Source organism: Perognathus longimembris, chromosome 1 (genome assembly GCF_023159225.1).
Source record: "Perognathus longimembris pacificus isolate PPM17 chromosome 1, ASM2315922v1, whole genome shotgun sequence".
Lineage (NCBI taxonomy): Eukaryota > Metazoa > Chordata > Mammalia > Rodentia > Heteromyidae > Perognathus > Perognathus longimembris.
This window is the reverse complement of record NC_063161.1, coordinates 106243981-106262930: the sequence shown is the minus strand read 5'-3', so window position 1 is coordinate 106262930 and position 18950 is coordinate 106243981. Positions and strand designations below refer to the sequence as shown.

At 38.8% G+C, this 18950-nt stretch overlaps 1 protein-coding gene and 1 pseudogene across 1 annotated transcript in view; both read left to right on the top strand.

Moving 5' to 3' along the window:
* Positions 1-18950, top strand: part of Auh (AU RNA binding methylglutaconyl-CoA hydratase) — a 136660-nt gene that overhangs the window by 29869 nt on the left and 87841 nt on the right. Inside the window, exon 4 of the mRNA XM_048340342.1 lies at positions 13055-13141. Within this exon, the coding sequence (XP_048196299.1) occupies positions 13055-13141 (87 nt within the window). The remainder of the gene's footprint in view (positions 1-13054; positions 13142-18950) is intronic.
* On the top strand, positions 15268-18695 carry LOC125347277 (annotated as a pseudogene).

The window sequence follows — 18950 nt, the reverse complement described above, 5'->3', positions numbered from 1 at the left end:
CTATTTGACAAAAGAACTGAATCTAAAAGGGCTGAGTGCATGGATTAAGTAGCATACCTGCCTACTAAGTGCAACATTGTCAGGTTAAAACCCCAGTACTACCAAAAAAGAAGGACCAGGTGGGTAGGTTCAAATTTCACAAAATTGCAAGAGTAACTCTATTCCAATGATTTTTGGAATTTAGGGAGAATGAATACATTACTGGAAAATAAAACCAAAACTAACTTAAGAAGTAGAAAATCTTAGTAATGTTAGAAAAGTATTCTATAGTTAAATGTCTTCATACAGAGAATACCTGGTTATGATGATTTTAAAGGAACATTTTACCCAGATATTCATGCAGCAGACAATTCTAGTCTTTTATGCATTTTTTGTGAAAGTAGATAATGACCTTTCCTGGCTCGGCTGATGAGACTAGAGGTATAACAGCTACCCAGGTCTAGCATAGGAAAAGGCAACAGCAGACTAGTTTGCTGAACTTAGATGGAGACATCTCAGAACACAGATAGAATCCATTTAGTGTTGTGGATAGCTTAAGATGCAGATTTATTTGTGTAGAAACTAAGTGTTCTTACTGGCTTTGTCCTTTGTTTAGACTGACCAAAGTGCTTGATTGGGTTGGGGACATGGTTCAATTGGTGGAGTGCTTGCCTAGCAATGACAAGGCTCTGAGCTCAAGTCCCAGTACCATAAAAAAGAAAAAAAAATCAGAAAGTCAAAGGTAGTTGCATTGGTACCATGTGTATGAAAACAAATGATTTAGAAACCATAGGCTTACTTGGCACAGTAGCACCATTCAAACTTCTGCTTATTTATTAATCTTTTATTACTGAGGAAAACACAACTTCTCATCTACTAGATTGGTATAGTTCATTAAGCACATTAAGGTTCAAGAGAAGAAGAACCAGTAGGATATATAAAAAGTTAAACATTTTTTTAATGAGGAACTGGTTCATTAATAGTTGCTGACAAGTCCCACAGTGTACAAATGCATGCTTGGAACCTCAGGAAGGCAAGTCCAAAGACCAAAGAGCCAGGGAAGCCATTGATGTAATTCCAGTGTAAGGGCTAGGAAAGGTTGAAATGAGACATTCCAATTCATGCAGTGAGACTAGGGGAGAAGTGTGAATTTAGCCCCTCAGAGGATTGGATGGTGAATTTAGTTCCTCAGTGGACTGGATGGTGCCACAATGAGAAAGCAATTTTTTCAGTGCAGGGATTCAAATGCTAATCAAATCTGGGCCTCCTGTGGCTCAGTCTAGTTAACACATAAATGACTATCAATTACAGTTTAAGTGTGCAAGTGCCATTTGCTGTCCATAAGATCATGTGAAACACACATGATCTGCAGATCATCATTTGCATTTCATCTAACTTGGCAAGTAGTCTTTGAAAGAAATGTCTTCAAATTCCCAGATAGGATGGATTTGTTCAGGGACTCAGGAGAGGTGAAGTTAATTTTGAAGATATCTACATTACATACAGCTTACACATGTATTCATTCATAAAACTGTTGAGGCTAATATGTAACTACAGTGGTTCCTCATGTTCCTTTCACAGTTGATTGTAAATTTGCACCATAGAAAGCCAATCCTGATCTTTGCTACATTGCTCCAAGGGGAAGAAAAGATGTTGCCAATGGACACTTTTAAAGTTACTAATGTTGAGCATTTCAGTAGGAATCCTTATCTGGCAGTTTCCAGTTCTTTGTTTTCAACATAACTTAAAGAGTATTAAGTAGCATTGTTAGGGAATTAATTGTTAAGTGTCTCTCCATCACTGTGTCATTTGAGCACAATTAGTTCGAAAGGAGTGACTGAGTTGTAGGAAAATGATTGTCAAATGTACAGTAAAGCTGCCTTGTTTTAGAAATAAATGCCTTTCATGCATGGATATATGAAGTAATGGGAAGATAGGAGATGGTCTTGAATTGAGATACATTTTTTAATGCAAGTTTACATTTAGTATTAAATAGGTAACAGAGTTGCAATCTGTTTCTGCTTTGGTCAGCTCTGTGCTGACTTGAAATGAAAATACAGTCTGGAAAAAACTACTACTTAATAGTTACAGGGAATTTAATAAGATGAGTTACTTTACATACATATTTTCATTCAAAGAAATGTAACAAGATTATCAATAACAGGTTTTAAAGCACAATGACCAATGACATCAATGGAAAAAAGTTATAGGAAAGTTGTGTTGTATGGCGAGAAAATGGAGAAGCCACATTTTGAGAGATTGAATCTTGGGATCTTTATTAGAGCTGTAGAGGTCTGCAGCCAGTTGTTACAAAGGCTTGTAGCCAGCAGATATACTTAATATAGTTAGGAAATAGGCCTGAGAGGAAAGAAAGAACAAAGACAATACCAAGGAACCAATACAGCTCCAACGGAGAGCTGAATTGGGACACCATGGTGACTGGAGAAGAGCCAGGAGACAGGAGGCAAACAGGGAGACATAAGGCATGGCATAATGGCACCTGAGCTCATCCAGGCCTAAATAGGCTTAGGTCAGGGGGCAGGGTCACAGAACGCGCCCAGTCCCAGGCACTGGACTGACAGGTTAGGTAACCTATCAGCAAGTGCCTGCCCCTGCCTCCAGGGATTCAGGCATGCCCATCACCTGGGGTGGGGGTTCACCTTCCCACAACATGAAGACAAGATGCCAGACCCTACCATTCACCATGTGGCCAAATATGGCACTGGCCAGACCTGACCTCTCTATTTCAGTTGCTGTTTGAATATAGTTTTCCAGAAGTCACATAGAAATGTGATTAATCACATGGGAAGCAAGGTCTTCAGGACATCCATTGTGAGAGATTAATGTCTTTCTTAGTGACCTAGGTTTATTCTCCAAGGCCTGCTGGAGCTGACTGTAGAGTGGGCAGTTACAAACAGGCTGCTTCTTGCTGTTATGCAGTGCTATGCTCTTGGTGAAATAAGGATACCAGATCTAACTGACACCATCTTGGCTTCTTGGTAGATGAAGGTGAAGTCCCACCCCCAGGTGATGGGCATGCTTGAATTCCTGGAGGCAGGGGTAGGAGTTTGGACAATAGTTTACTGGACTTTCTAGACATATACCATGAATTTCAGAGACTCTCTGAGCTTCCTGTCACCCTGCCCTCTGACTATGACCCTATTTAGGCCCAACCAGCTCAACTACTGTTTTGTACCATGTCTCCTGTCTTCTGACTCTCTTCAGGTCACCACGGCATTCCTCTTTAGTTCTCCATTAGAGTTGATTTGGCTTGTAGAGATTGTTTTTCTGCTCTTTGTTTTACTACACCGTTTTTCTGCTCTTTCTTTGCTTTACTACCTTGGTGGCTCGATTTTCTAACAGTATTAAGTATATTCAAGGCTGTAGAATTTTTGGAGACATGTGTCTGCCTCCAGTTGCTGGCTTTGGACCTCTAAAAATGTGGCTTTTCTGTATCTTCCAGTTGAATTCCTGATTTCTCAGTTTTTACTATTGCCTTTTCTCTTCTGTACCCTGTTATTCCCTTGATAGAGATACTTGATAAGGACATTTGCCTCTTTGTATCAGGTACCAAGAGAGGTCCACTAAAAGTCCACTTGTTACTCTTTTTTTTTTCCTTCGGTTCTGTCAGATTTTGCTTTCTGTGTTCTGGAGCTGTCTTGCTGTATATATGTTGTCTATTTAGTATGGCTTTTAGTAGATCATCTTACTACCGTACAGTGATCTCTAGCTTGAGTTATGTTTCTCACTTTTGATCTCTTGTGGAACATTTAAGTTCTCTATAAGTTTTCTTTTGATAAATATATGCTTGTATTTTTTAACCTTTTTTACATTAGCCATTTATTACCCATTTTATTTGTTACAACTCTTGAAAGCAGTGTAAGACTTAGACATTTAGTTTCATAATCTACCTGAAGAATATCTGTTAATGTTTTACTGTAGGTCTTCTGGTTATAAAGTACATTTGTGTGTGTAATTCTGGATTGGTAATTATAGTAGTTCCTTTTACCCCAGAGATTTGTTCTAGGACTTCTACTGGATGTCTAAAACTCTGATAGTAAATTGTCTATATTGTGTTTTTCCTTGTTGAGGCCTCTTTTTCACTTAAGCGAAGCATTCTACAGTTTATGGCTTCTCTTTGGCATATCTGAGTTACCAGCATTGGGGTCATTATTAACACAACAGAACAGACATGGTGGCTGACAGCCTGTCATACTAGCTGTGTCGGGAGGCCGAGGCAGGAGGATTGAGAGTATGAGGTCAGCCTGGTTGAATATTGACACCCTGTGTCCAAAGAAAAGAGTTCCAAGTAAAATAAATGCTGCTTGAACACAGGCACTGCGATATACTATTGACAGTTGATCTGATGAGAGGACTACTAAATGACTAGCAGGTGGGGAGCATACATATACAATGTGTAGATAGGAGGGACAAAGGGCTTACACTCTGGGCAAGATGGAGTAGGCTGTTGTGAGGTTTTGTCACGATGCTTAAAAGGATTGCAGTTTAAAACATTTTTTTCTGGAATTTCCTGTTTAACGTTTTTAGATTGAAGATTCAGATAACTGAAACTGTGGAAAGTAAGACTGTAAATAAAGAAGTCCTACTGTGTTTTCCCCCTCTAAGAATTAAAGATGTCATTTATTTTCTGTTGAGAAGTCACCCGTCAGAATTATAACTTGTTTAAGATACCTGTGCTTATCTGTTACCTTCTGAGGTTTTTTGCATTCGATTTCAGTGTGCTGCTTACCCTATTCTGATTTAATCTTCAGAGGTCTCTTCTTTGGCAGGTTTTACATTGTTAAATTTTTCTTCCATCTTTATGAGGTTGTTTAAGAAACTTAGATTTGACAGAGAAACTTGCATACTGTTCAGTGGGCTGTCTTATCATGTGCTGGGAGTGGGTATTAAATATTCTTATTGTCACTTTGCTGTGTAATATATCTTTTGAACTCATTTCTGTGGTCTAACAGCATTCACCAACCCTAGCGTTCTAACCACTATTCTGCTCTCTATTTCTATGAGATCAGCTAAATTTCACATATGAGTGAGATCATATTGCATTTGTCCTTCTGTATATGTCTTATTTCACTCAATATACTGTGTTCAGTGTTCATATATGTTGTAAGTGACAGGATTAAGTTGAATAGCATTTGTATGTATATACATACAATTTCTTTATCCATTCATTAGTTCATACTCACTTAGTTTGGTTCCCTATTGTGAATAATGCTATAATGCATGTGGGAATGCAAATTTCTCTTTGATGTACTGATTTCTTTCTTTTAGAATAGTAGTCCTCCCCCTTTATTATGCAGTATATATATTACATAACCTCCTGTAGACGCCTGAACCGTATTTAGGTGTTATAGTTTGGATCTCAAATGTCCTGTCCTCCAAGCCCATGTGCTAAAGGTTTGATTCCTAGAATGTTGCTGTTTAGAGCTAGTGGGTCTTTTAAGAAATGAAAGGTTGTTAAAGTCCTTGGGACATATTTCTGAAGGGGATTGTAGGCCCTAATTCTTCCTTCTCATTGGCTTTCTGACTGTGAGGTGAGTGATTTTTCTCTGCTTCACACTTCTGCTACCTTCTTCTAGGCCCAGTGAAACTATTAAAACTATGACTCAGAATAAACCATTTCTCTTGATAAATAGATTATCTTAAGTATTTGTTATAGTGACAGTCTTGAGGCAGCCTACATATGTACTGTGGGTTCCTTTCTAGACCATTACTATGAACTAAACATTGCAGTGAAACTACTGTCACATAAAGCGAGTTATGTGAATGATTTGGGTTTTCCACTGCATATAAAATTAGGCTTACACTGAACCATAGTTTATTAAATGCATAAAATTTTCTGTTTAGTATTATTAGATTGAGGATTCAGATAACAGTCTGGAAAGTGAGGCTGCAGGTAAAAAAGTACAACTGTGTTCCCCCTTTACCCCTCCCAGAAATTAAAGATGTCTTCCATTTTCTGTTGAGAAGTCATCTGTTAGACTTATAACTTGTTTTACATATCTGTGCATCTCTTTTCTTTGGCAATACTTTAGTGCTTAAAAAATGCCAATAACTGCCTGAGCCTTTAGCGGGTTGAATCTGTTTGCCAGTGCAGAATCTTGCCTGAATATTACTGGCTGCTAACTTACCAAGATGGTGGCTGCTGAAGGGTAGGTTTCTTACAAGAAGACATCAGTGAAGTATGCTGTGTTGATTTTATAAAGATTTCTCTGTAGCATGTTTCTCTGCCTTGTTGTTTGAGTGCATTTTGCCCATAGTAGAATGTCTTTCCAAATTGTGTCCATCCTCAAACCCTTCTTCTGCTTTATCCAGTAAGTGTATGTAATGCTGAAGTTTTTGTTGTCATTTCAGCAATGTCACAACACCTTTGCTAAGGGTAGATTTAATTTCAAAGAACCATTTTCTTTGCTCAGCCACATTTCAGTCACATCTTCTGGCTCCATTTTGAATTCTACTTCTCACTTCCTTCCCTAAAATTTTACCTCCCTAAAATCTTAAACCCCTCAAAGTCCATAATGTTTGCAATGAACTTCTTCCAGACTCCTATTGATGTTGGTATTTTTACCTCTTCCTCTGAGTCACAAATGTACTTACTTAATAGCAATTAGAATGGTGGATACTTTCCAGAAAGTTTTTAGTTAACATTTTCCAGATTCATCAGAGGAGTCACCAATCAGTGGTAGGTATGGTCTTATGACATTTATTTATTTATTCATTCATAATATTATCTTATCTTTAGTTGTACAAAGCAGTTACCATTCAACAAAGCAGTTTATGAATACAGTGCACCTTGATCAATGTCATCCCTTTCAACATTCTCACCCACCCCTCCAGTCTACCCCTTCCCTAAGTTTTCTTAATTTTTAAGGGCTTGGAATATTTTTTGCTATTTCACAAAGCAGTTTATGTATGTAATGAATCTTAATCTGTGTCATCCCTTCAGGATTTTTATACCTCTTTGACCCATCCCTTCACTTATTTTTCTTAGTTTTATGGTATATAAAACAAGTTCTTGAATACATTCTCCTCTTTCATCCCTTCATTTGTCTACTCCTTTCTCCTTGGCTCTACCTCCTGACATGTATTTCTTAAATGAGATACTTTAGAAGTAAAAATGCCTCTTTGATCCTTGGACTACAGAATGGACAGGTTGTATTCCGCAGAATAGCTCTTAGGAGACTAGTGCACTATTGATAAGCAGTGGCATTTTGACAGTAATTGTTTTTGCTGAGAAGTAATTCTCAACAGTGGGTTTGAAAGAGTAAACTATGTTGTAAACAGTTGTGCTGCCATCAGTTGTGTGCAGGCTTTGTTTCATTTATAGCACAGAGCAGATTTGGTATAATCCTTGAAGGCAGAGGTGTGGGGCACACCTGGAAGTCAACTAGCTGGCCCCGCCTGTTGCTCAGTCTTGGGGCCACGTGTGGCTAAGATGGCGGCGCCTAACAACAACACGCAGCTGCTACAAGTGTCTTTGGTTATAACCTGGAGGTGTTTCTGTGGGGTTTGAAGCCCCGGCTCTTCTGCCTTTGATGGACAGTTCATGCCTCCCCTTCCTGCTGATCTTAGACCTGATTGGCTCCTGTGCCTTATATTAGTGGCATGTACTTCCCCAATAAACGAGATCTTGCGCCGACTTGATTCCCAGGCCCTCTGATTGTCCTCTGCTGAGGGAGGGTTGGGTGTGGGCGGCCTGCCGACCCTTTCCTTTCTTGGCTTATCTGGTCAGGGCGTACCTTCCCTGTCTCTCCCGCGGGTTGGGGGAATGTTGGGGGGGGCTAAAACCCCCGACACCCAGGGTTTTCCAGAATGGATCATTAGTTATTTGTTTTTGTTTTTGTTGGTTGTGGGTCTTGAACTTGGGGCCCAGAGTCTGGGGCCTGGGCACTGTCCTTGAGCTCTCTTGATCAAGGTTAGTACTCTGCTACTTTGAACCACAGCGCTGCTTCTCGTTTCTTGGAGGTTAATTGGAGACAAGAGTCTCACAGACTCTTCTGCCTGGGCTGGGTTTGAACCACAATTCTCAGAAATCAGCATCCTGAGTATCTGGGATTAATGGCATGAGCCTTCAGGGCCTGGCTAGGATCATTGGTTTTAACTTGAAAGTCATCACTACACTAGCTCCTAATGAGAGTCAGCTTCATCTTGGAAGCTTTGAAGCCAGGCATATTTTTTTCTAGGTATGGAAAAAAAAATCCTTGACAGTTTCTTCTTTTATCTAGATTTGAAAATTGATAGCCACCATCATTGATACTCTTAGCTAGACTTTCTGGGTAACTTGCTGCAGCTTTTGTATTAATTCTTACTGCTTTCACTTTGATAAGAGATAGCGTCTTTCCTACCCTTATCATGATTTTTTTGTTTATTTGTTTAGTACTGGTCTTTGAGGGCTTGGGAATATGGCCTCGTGCTTGAGTGCTTGCCTTGTATACATGAGGTCCTGGGTTCGATTCCTCAGCACCACATATATAGAGAAAGCCAGAAGTGGCACTGTGGCTCAAGTGGTAGAGTGCTACCCTTGAGCAAAAAGAAGCAAGGGACAGTGCTCAGGCCCTGAGTTCAGGGCCCAGGACTGGCAAAAAAAAAAGTACTGGTGCTTCAAATCAGGGCCTTATGCTTCCTCAGCCTTTTTGCTTGACTAGTGTTCTACCTCTTGATTCACATCTCCACTCTGGCTTTTTGCTGGCTGTTTTGGAGATAAGAATATTAGATTTTCCTGGCCCTGCTGGCTTTGACTGCAATCCTTGGCTCTCAGCTTCCTGTATAAACTAGGATTACAAGTGAGAGTCATAGGCTCCTGATAGAAATAAGCTTTTCTTCCTTGATTCAGTAGTGGGAATTGAACACCAGACTTGAAGCTGGCTAGGCAGGCAAAGCACACCTCCAGCTGTACTCTTTTAAAATATTTTTTTCATTAGCACATTGGATCATACTCACCCTCATTTATCTTCTCTGTTTACCCTTTTCCTTCCCTCTAGTACCCACACCCAAACAGGACCTGTTTCACATTCCTGTCATTCTTTTGTTTAAATGTCTATAATTTATTATCTTTTTCAAAGTAAAGATATTTCACAAACCTTTGCAGCTACTCATTCTGTAAACACTCCATACCTTGGTTTAAGATTGTCAATATTTTAAGTCTTTCAGTCAAGATTTAACTCTTCTACTTGCATAAGTAATCAAGAGCCCTTTCAAGTTCTTTATATTCTATCATACAGCCTGAAATGCAGTTAATCACAGTGAAAACTCTGAAGAAAAAAACCACATGATTTTTACAGCAGACTTGGAACTTCATAATATTAAGTGTACTTGAAGAAGCATCCCATAATAAAAACCTAGGTTTTCCTTCCCAGAAGTCAAGACAAGTAGAAGTTCTAGTTTCTGTTTAAAAGCTCATTTTGATCTAAAAGTAAAACAACCTCCCATCCATTTGATAAATTTTATGTAGTTTTACTCTCAGAGATTTATCTTTCAAATGTGGAAAAACACAGTTTTACTTCTTTTAAGTTATCTCGTCCATGATGTAAATGGCTTTGTGGAAGCCCCTCCCTCCCCTTTTTTTTTTGGCAAGCTCATACTGGCCTACTAGTCCATTAAAGCTTGTAAGTCCATAGTGGCCTTAACAAAATACTATGTATACATCACTATCAACAGTGCAGAAATAAATTGGTGGAAATAACTGCAGAATGTTCCATCTTTTAATGACTTTTCATTAATAATTGGGTAGATGAATGCCATTCATTTCTTAAGTATGTATTGTTTAAAGCAGTATCCCCATTGCCTATGTTGTATTTTAAATAAGATTAAACCTTTTGCTCTCTTTGTTCATCCCTCCTATCCCCCTGTTATTGAACAATTTTCTGTGATTTTTTTGTGCCATTTATATATAGATGCAGTATATTTCAATATTATTTACCCTCCAATATTCTTTTCCCATTCCTGTCTAAATCCCTTCTAACAGTTATACAGTTACAGATTGGTTCTTTGTGTTATATTGCATAATCAGGCAGGTATGTACAGTTTGTCTTTTAGGTGTAGCTTTTACATAGGGAAATCATTGGACCTTTGCCTTTCTGAACCAGGCTTGCTTTGTTTAGCTTGATGACCTCCATCCCCACTGATAAGACTTTTGATGTTGGTTTCCATAAACATTCAGTCATAAAAAAAGTAGTATCTGTGAAGTACATAGAGTGAACTCAGCGAAATGAAGTATATGTTGACTTTTTTTCTATTTGCTTTTACTGTAGATCTTAGTTTTTACTGTAGATTTAACATATGATTGATTTTCTTATTATGTCTAAAGCTTTCACATTTTTGCTTAAAGACAACTTCATGGCTTTTTTTCCTATAGCATATCTTAATTGCCAGCATTATTACTCTTGGACTGTCTGATTATTATAAAGTAAAATAAGGGTTACTTGAATCTAAGTACTGTAGCACCATGAAAGGCTGTGATAACCCAGGTGACTACTGGTTAGCAGGGTGGGGAACATCTGACTCTGCCAAGGCAACTGCAGGTGGGACACGAAATTCCATAAATCTTGACCCTTGAATGGTTTTATAAAAATCTAATTGGCATTTGGCAGAAAGAAAAGGTTCCTCACCCCTGGTAATGCAGACAGCATGGATAATCTGGGCAAAAGCACAATGTGCTGTTTGGAATAAGAAAGAATAGGGCAGCATGAAATTTCATTACACAGGTCAGAATGGCATATAATTAAAAATCAGTTATTTCTAGTATTTTCCATTTGATATTTTTGACTGGTTGTGAATAACAATTAATGTAAAGTACAATCCTAGATTAGAGGGAGTACTTGTGTCCAGTAATTGGATTGCTTGAAAATATGATAGTTACTATTGTTAATTTCTAAAGGAATTTCCATAGAGTTTTCCCCTGTGGATGTTCATTTCTAGCAATAGTCTTCAAAGGTTTCCTTTTCATCATGTCTGTCTGCCTGTCAGTATGTCTGTATATCTATCTATCTGTCTATCTAATTTATCATCTGTCTATCTTTTCTGTACCAGTCCTGGATCTTGACCGCAAGGCCTGGACACTGTCTCTACTCTTTTGCCCTTGAGCTATAGCTTCACTTCTGTCTTTTTAGTGGTTAATTGAAGATAGATGCCTTATGTACTCTCCTGCCCAGACTAGCTTTGAAACTTGATCCTCAGATCTCAGCCTCTTGAGTACTCCTAAATAGCATTACAGGTATGATCCACAGGTACCCAACTCAGTATATTTTTATACTTTGGTGGTACTTGGGTTTAAACTTGGTGCCTCCCTCTCTAAGTGGGTGCTCTGTTACTAAGCCATGCCTTCAGATCTCATTTATCTTTCACATTGTAGCCCTTCTTGTGAATTTTTGTTTTGTTTTGTTTTTTGCCAGTCATGGGGCTTGAACTCAGAGCCTGAGCACTGTCCCTGGCTTCTTTTTGCTCAAAGCTAGCACTTTATATCACTTGAGCCACAGCACCACTTCCGGCTTTTTCTATATATGTGGTGCTGAGGAATCGAATCCAGGGCTTCATGTATACAAGGCGAGCACTTTACCACTAGGCCATATTCTCAGCCCTGTAGCCCTTCTTAACTGATATGAGGCGATGTCTTGTTCTAGTTTCCTGAGGTTAGTGATCTGAACATTGTTTCTCAGATGCTTGTTGGCCATGTATTCTTTTGAGAAATGTCTGTTCCAGCCATCATTTGCCTAATTTTTAATCAGGCTATTTATTTTCTTTCTATTGAATTGTTTCAGTTTCTTATGTATTGTGGGTATTAACCCCTGTCAGACAAATAATTTTCTTCCATTCTGCAGGCTGTTCCTTTATTGATAATTTACTTTGCTGTGCAGAAGCCCATTAATTTGATGTGATCAGCTTTATATATTTTTTAAATAGAATTTTGTTTTGAATTTTTATGTGTTGGTTATTCTGTTTGAATTTCTGTAATTGCATGTTTTTCTCAGTTGACTTAATCCTGTTTGTATGGTCAATTCTTTCACTTGTGTGTTGCATATGTAATATTGTTATAAATTGGTCATAGATTTGTTAATTGTGTTGGTGGATATTTAGGTTATTTTCAATTCTTACCTGTTTTGTATATGCTGCATAGAATGTTATCGTACATGTTTTTGGTTACTTGAAAGTTCCTGTGGTATGTGCACATATGAACTGGTGAATTACATTTTATAAACTTTGTCAACTCTATTTGTCACACCACCCCTAGAAAAATAAGTGAGCTCTGAATGCCCCAGCCTTGGCCATGCTTGATATTATACACAGTTAAGATTAATTCATAATGAGCTACTAAGAGCATAAATAGTCATGCATAAACCTTGTCAACTGTAATTTTGCTTTGTTGTTTGTTTATTTAAATGGGGACCAGCTTTCAGATTTAGTTTTATTGAAATAGTATCTTTGTTGAGCTTAGAGTTAATGATTACTTAGGGAAGTCTGTAAGTGTAATTTTCTCTGTTCCAAAGTTAGAATTATTTCATAAAGCCATAAATATGAAGTTGTCTATTTGTTAATAATTTAAAGCCAGTGTTTCCTCAAATAGGGTTTGTAGTCATCAAGGTGGGCATCAGGAAGACAGAATGGCTTCAAATTACTGATGCATGACTTGCACTTTCCCAGGCTTGGCCTTAGTGCTGAGGCCATTGTGTGTGGTGGGGAATAGAACTGTCAGTGTCTTTGTGAAAACCAAGGCACTGCACTAATTTGTAGTCCTTTATGCCAGCATTAGTGTGTGTGCTTATAATTTTGTAGTACATAAACATTAAAACACTTCCTTAGTTTCAGCTTATAGTAGTAAAAATTGTCCTGTGAATGTGAAGGGTTCCTGAGACCAGAAAGCTTGAGAAACACTGACTTAAAGACATAGATGAATGAATAAGCAAATATTCCTGCTGATGTCCAACTTGAAATAATATAATTCCCTTTATAGAGGAATTCTGTTGACCTTCAAACTATATATTATCCTTAAGTAAAATTTCAATTCTTTGCCTTAAGATTTTGTTTATAACTAAATTATATTTGTAACTGAAATATTTTGCAGGTGCTGACCTTAAGGAACGAGCTAAAATGCATTCCAGTGAAGTTGGTCCTTTTGTCTCCAAAATAAGAGCAGTAATTAATGATATTGGTAAGCATAATGACATTATCCTTCCAACATGTTGAGATAGTCTTTAATGTTTGATTTTAAAAATTAAGTATTCTTTATATACTATAAGTTTTAGTCAAATACTTACCCAGTGATCTAGAAGAGATGATTGCCATAGAACAGCACTTGATATATTTAATTTGAAAATCATATGAAATACTTTTATTACAGATGCCTCCCAAATATGATGGGATGGTATATGAAAATAGTGCACGTATTTTTTTTAGAAAGTTGAAAGATTTGGCATAAGATTTTGAGCCAAACTGTATCTCTAAAATAACTACATACACACACTTATGGATTTTCCTGCAGTAGAGATGTGCTTAAAGTGGTACTGTTGTCCTTGAGCAAAAAAAGTGCAAGGACAGTGCCGAGGCCCTTAATTTAAGCTCTAGGTTTTGCATTTAAAACTTAAAAAAAAATATGTTTCATTCAAAGGAAATAGTAAATTCTCAGATGTCTAAAATGTTAATCACTTTAGAGATCCCTTCTCCTTTTCAGATATGAGATATCTGGTTGAAATGAATAAAAGTGACCATTTTGAAATAGACTCAGAATGGATACAAAGACATTTCATGATGAGGAGTCTCCTACTTACTGTAGTCCTTAATTTACCAGGCTTCCTGGCATGGACTACCTTCTAGTTTTTAGTTCATCATTATTGGGGCCCATTTGTGTAGATTAACAGAATACAGGTTAATTACCTGGTTACTGATGGTCGTGCTTGTCTTTAGTAAGGATTTAGATTAGGTGGCATTTCATGAAGAAAGAGAAAACATTCTTAGAAAAATAAGGAGAAACTCCCAGGGGACAGGAAGGATATGGCCTGTTGTCTCTAGATGAGGCCCTAAAGAATTGTTATCTAGTATTAAATCCTTAAAATAGTTTTTCTTTCTAGAATTTTAGATCCCAGGTTCTAATGTAAGTTGAATATTGTTTTTCTCAGTGACCTTTTACAGTAATTCTTAAAAATAACAGAAATTTCCTTTTTCTTTCTCTGATAAGCAAAAGTTCTCACTTAGCTTTGTAAGTGCAAAGCTCATTTTCTATTGAAATTTAGATGATTATCTTAAAAAGATTAGATTATGAAATACCTTTGCTTAAAAAATAATCTTTTTGTCCTGAACATTTTATTATATGGCCTTATAAAAAGAAATAATACAATTCGGTATTTTCAGATTCTCTGTTAACATTCTTTCATTCTATTGAAGCTCTACTGTTCTTGTACACTTTTTTTTTAAAAAGCTGCCTCTTTCAAATAAAAAAAAACACCCAAAAACCAACCAACAACAAAAAAAACCCCAAACTATTTTGAGGCAGGACATATGCTGGCTTATAAATGGAATCTTAGCAGAGATCCTAGCAGAGGCAGAGACCTGAAAATTGTGGTGGTCTGAGGATGTTAGGTCTGCCTGGAAAAAATGGCCCCTTTGCTTTCTTTCCATGCAAAACCACACAGACCCCTTCCCCTTTGTTTTTTCACTACACCCTACACCTAGAATGGGGCCCTGCGGTTTGGCTCTCCCAAATAAAAGCTCTTCTGCCTGAACCACATGGCAGTCTTCTTTTGGCAACATTTACTTACACAGGATAGCTGTGGCAAAAAGTTAGGAAAGCCCCCATCTCAATGGAAAAAGCGAGGTGTGGTGGTGTGTGCTTGTCATCCTTGCTATGCAGGAGGCATACCATAGAAGAATGGAGATTGGAGATCAGCCCAAGAAAGAAAAGCAAGACCCTACTTGAAAAATAGTGAATGCCAGGCAGAGCAGTTGTCCTGGATGGCGGAGCCTTGGGTTCCGGGGGCCTGGGACCTGCAACTCTTTCTACAAGATACCAAACCAAGTTGTGCTGGTACAACCATATATATAATTAACATCTGAAGTCTCAGTGTAACATGGACATTAACAGTGATAACATATGAATATATGGGAACGAAATACTAGGTGGAACACTTTTAAAAAGAAAAGAATTTGAGAGGCTCTAGTATTCTCCATGCTGAACCTGAGAGTCTGAAACCCTGATGCTTAAACTATTGTAGATCATAGCTCCAACTCCTTCAGGATATGAGGAAGAGAGATAATATTTCCACAATGATAGATCTTTGGTTGTACAGGTTTCCCAATGAGTGGATTATGATGACCGTATTATAGGGACTTGCCATAGTATGGCTGCTTCCTGATCTACTTGTGTTACAAGATCAACAGTGGGGTTAAACAGCTTGGATGAATCTTTTTGTGGTAGAACTTTAAGGAATAGTAGCATTGCTCACCCGGAAGAAATCTCTTCTCATTCTCAAGTACGACCAAGATCACCAAAGAAGAGACCAGAGCATATACAGATTCAGAAAGGAAATAATAATAATGGAAAAACCACTGATTTAAAGCAGCAAAATACTAGAGAATCATGGGTAAGCCCTAGAAAAAGAGGACTTTCTTCTTTAAAAAGGATAACATAGAAAGGCAGGCTGTAGAAAATTGTGAGAGAATTAAGCGTTGTCTTAGATCTGAAGCACCCAACAGTTCAGAAGAAGATTCACCTATAAAATCAGACAAGGAGTCAATAGAACAGAGGAGTTCAGTAGTGGACAATGATGCAGAATTTCAAGGGACTAAATGAGCTTGTCGATGTCTTATACTGAATGATTGTGAGAAAAGGGAAATTAAAAAGGTGAATGTCAGAGAGGAAGGGCCACTTAATTCTGTAGTAGTTGAATGTTGGGGACTGTTTTGGCCTTGATGGAGGAAGGGTGCCAAGAGCAAGACGCTGCCCTTCCCCCAGCCCTGGGACAGTGTGGGAGGGAGCTCCTCCCACCTTCTGGCCTCAACAGGAAAAGAAGTCCCCCGCCCCTCGGGAGGCGAACTAGTGCATGCCACCATGATAGGGTTGTCCAGCCCACAAAGGAAGTCCCATGACATCACTTGAGGGGCAGCCCAGTCAGCCAATCAGTCAGTCACCCCAAGTCCTTCCCCTTCCACCTTTGTCATTGTAATAAATTTCTCTGGCCCGCCCTCTGGGGGCTGAGACGCATCCCACCATCGCGGCATTTCCCTGGTGTCTTCTTCCCCCTGCTTCTGGTAACATGTTAGGAGACTGGGGGGTGGGGAGGCTTCAGCAACCTTTCCTCAACTTAGCACAAGTCCACGAGGGTATGCCTTCATTTCCTGTGGGCGGGGAAATAAGGCCGAGTGCTCTCTCATAGTTTTTGGAGTTCAACCATTTCTCCCCGGGAAATTGGGGAGAAAGGGATCGTCCACATCCCAACAGTTGAAGAAATCATAAGCTATTTGGCTGTCAATGGTGTTGATGACAGTGATCCAGCTATTATAAACTGTGATGACTGTCAGCCTGATGGGAATACTAAACAAAATAGCACTGGTTCCTATTTGTTGCAGGAAAAATCAGTAGCTGGAAATGGGGATTTGGAAACCCAGATTTCAATGTTCCTTGATAGTAGGAAGGACGGTTATATAGACCATAATGTGCCTTGCACAAATTCCTAAGTGCAGGTCAAGTTGGAGGACCACAAAATAGTAACTGCCTGCCTACCTGTGGAACATGTTAATCAGCTGTCTACTGAGCCAGCTTCAGCCCCTGTTTCTGAAATTCAGTCATCTTTAAGGGATTCTGAGGAGGAAGTAGATGTGGTGGGAGATAGCAGTGCCGCAAAAGAGCAGTGTAACGAAAACACCAGTACCATCTTGGACGCAATTGTTAACAGTATGCCGGTCTCCGGAGAACCAGAACAATCTTCTGTTCTAGACTGTGTTTCCACTCAAATAATGTCTTTATCAGAACCTCAAGAACATCGCTATACCTTGAGAACTTCACCACGAAGGGCAGCCCCTTCCAGATCTAGTCCCACTAAGAACAGTTCTCCTTGCCGAGAAAATGGACAATTTGAGGAGAATAACCTTAGTCCCAGTGAAACAAATACAACTCTTAGTGATAATGTAAATGAGTCTACCACAAATCCCGGTGAAATTTCTTAGAATGAGAAGGTTGTGTGTTGTGACTCTCCAAACTATGGAAGTGAAAGACTAAGTAAGTCATCCTCAGAGGCAAGACTCAATATTGGACACTTACCATCTGCCAAAGAGAGTGCCAGTCAGCACATTACAGAAGAGGAAGATGATGATCCTGATGTTTATTACTTTGAATCAGATCATGTGGCACTGAAACACAACAAAGATTATCAGAGACTGCTACAGACAATTGCTGTACTTGAGGCTCAGCGTTCTCAAGCAGTCCAGGACCTGGAAAGTTTAGGCAAGCATCATAGAGAAGCACTAAAAAATCCCATTGGATTTGTGGAAAAGCTCCAGAAGAAGGCTGATACAGGGCTTCCATATCCACAGAGAGTTGTTCAGTTGTCTGAGATTGTATGGGACCAATATACCAATAGCCTTGGGAACTTTGAAAGAGAATTTAAAAATCGTAAAAGACATACTAGAAGAGCTAAGTTAGTTTTTGATAAAGTAGGTTTACCTGCTAGACCAAAAAGTCCTTTAGATCCTAAGAAGGATGGAGAGTCCATTTCATACTCTGTTGCTTTTGAGTGATGGTCCAGAAGCCTCAAACAGTCGTCCTCAGATGATAAGGGGATGCCTGTGCGATGATACCAAGCCTGAAACATTTAACCAGTTGTGGACTGTTGAAGAACAGAAAAAACTTGAACAGCTACTACTAAAATACCCTCCTGAAGAAGTGGAATCCTGACGGTGGCAGAAGATTGCAGATGAACTGGGCAACAGGACAGCAAAACAGGTTGCCAGTCGAGTACAGAAGTATTTTATAAAGCTAACGAAAGCTGGCATTCCAGTTCCTGGCAGAACACCAAACTTATATATTTACTCCAAAAAGTCTTCAACAAGCAGACAACAGCACCCCCTTAATAAGCATCTTTTTAAACCTTCCACTTTCATGACTTCACACGAACCACCAGTATATATGGATGAGGATGATGACCGATCCTGTTTTCATAGCCACATGAGCACTTCTATTGAAGAAGCCTCGGATGAAGAAAGTATTCCTATCATGTGTAGGAACTTACCTGAATGTAAAGAACTATTGCAGTTTAAAAAGTTGAAGAAGCAGAAACTTCAGCAAATGAAAGCCGAAATTGGGTTTGTGCAGCATGTTGGCTTCGAGTGTGATAACTGTGGCGTAGAACCTATCCAAGGTGTTAGGTGGCACTGCCAAGATTGTCCTCCAGAAATGTCTTTGGATTTCTGTGATTCTTGTTCAGACTGCCTACATGAAACAGATATTCACAAGGAAGATCACCAATTAGAACCTATTTATAGGTCGGAGACATTCTTAGACAGAGACTACTGTGTCCCAGGGCACCAGTTATAATTACCTTGACCCAAACTACTTTCCAGCAAACAGATGACATGGAAGAGAGCATCACTTACTAGTCCTCTTCAATACACAGCAATGGTATCATTGTTAATTATGTGCACAGTTTGGAAAGATTCTCTGCTTTCCCTGAAATGACACTCACAGCATGAAAGCTTCCTGAGTGTTCTCGTCAAGTATAGCTTGGCACCGTGTGGCTCTAGATAATTGTTCAGCAGCTGAACATTCCTGGTGAGCAAAAGGTTTCCCTAGTAAATTTTGCACCACCACCTGAAAGCCTTGTAAGTGGTGATCGTAAATGGGCGAGATGGAAACGAGCACATATTAAAGTAAGAGTAAATTCCAAAGGTTTCAACGATCTTGGTAATAAATATGATAAGAAGACAAAGTATTTATATTAAAATCAGTTTAGTAGCTTTCAGTTTTGTGGAAA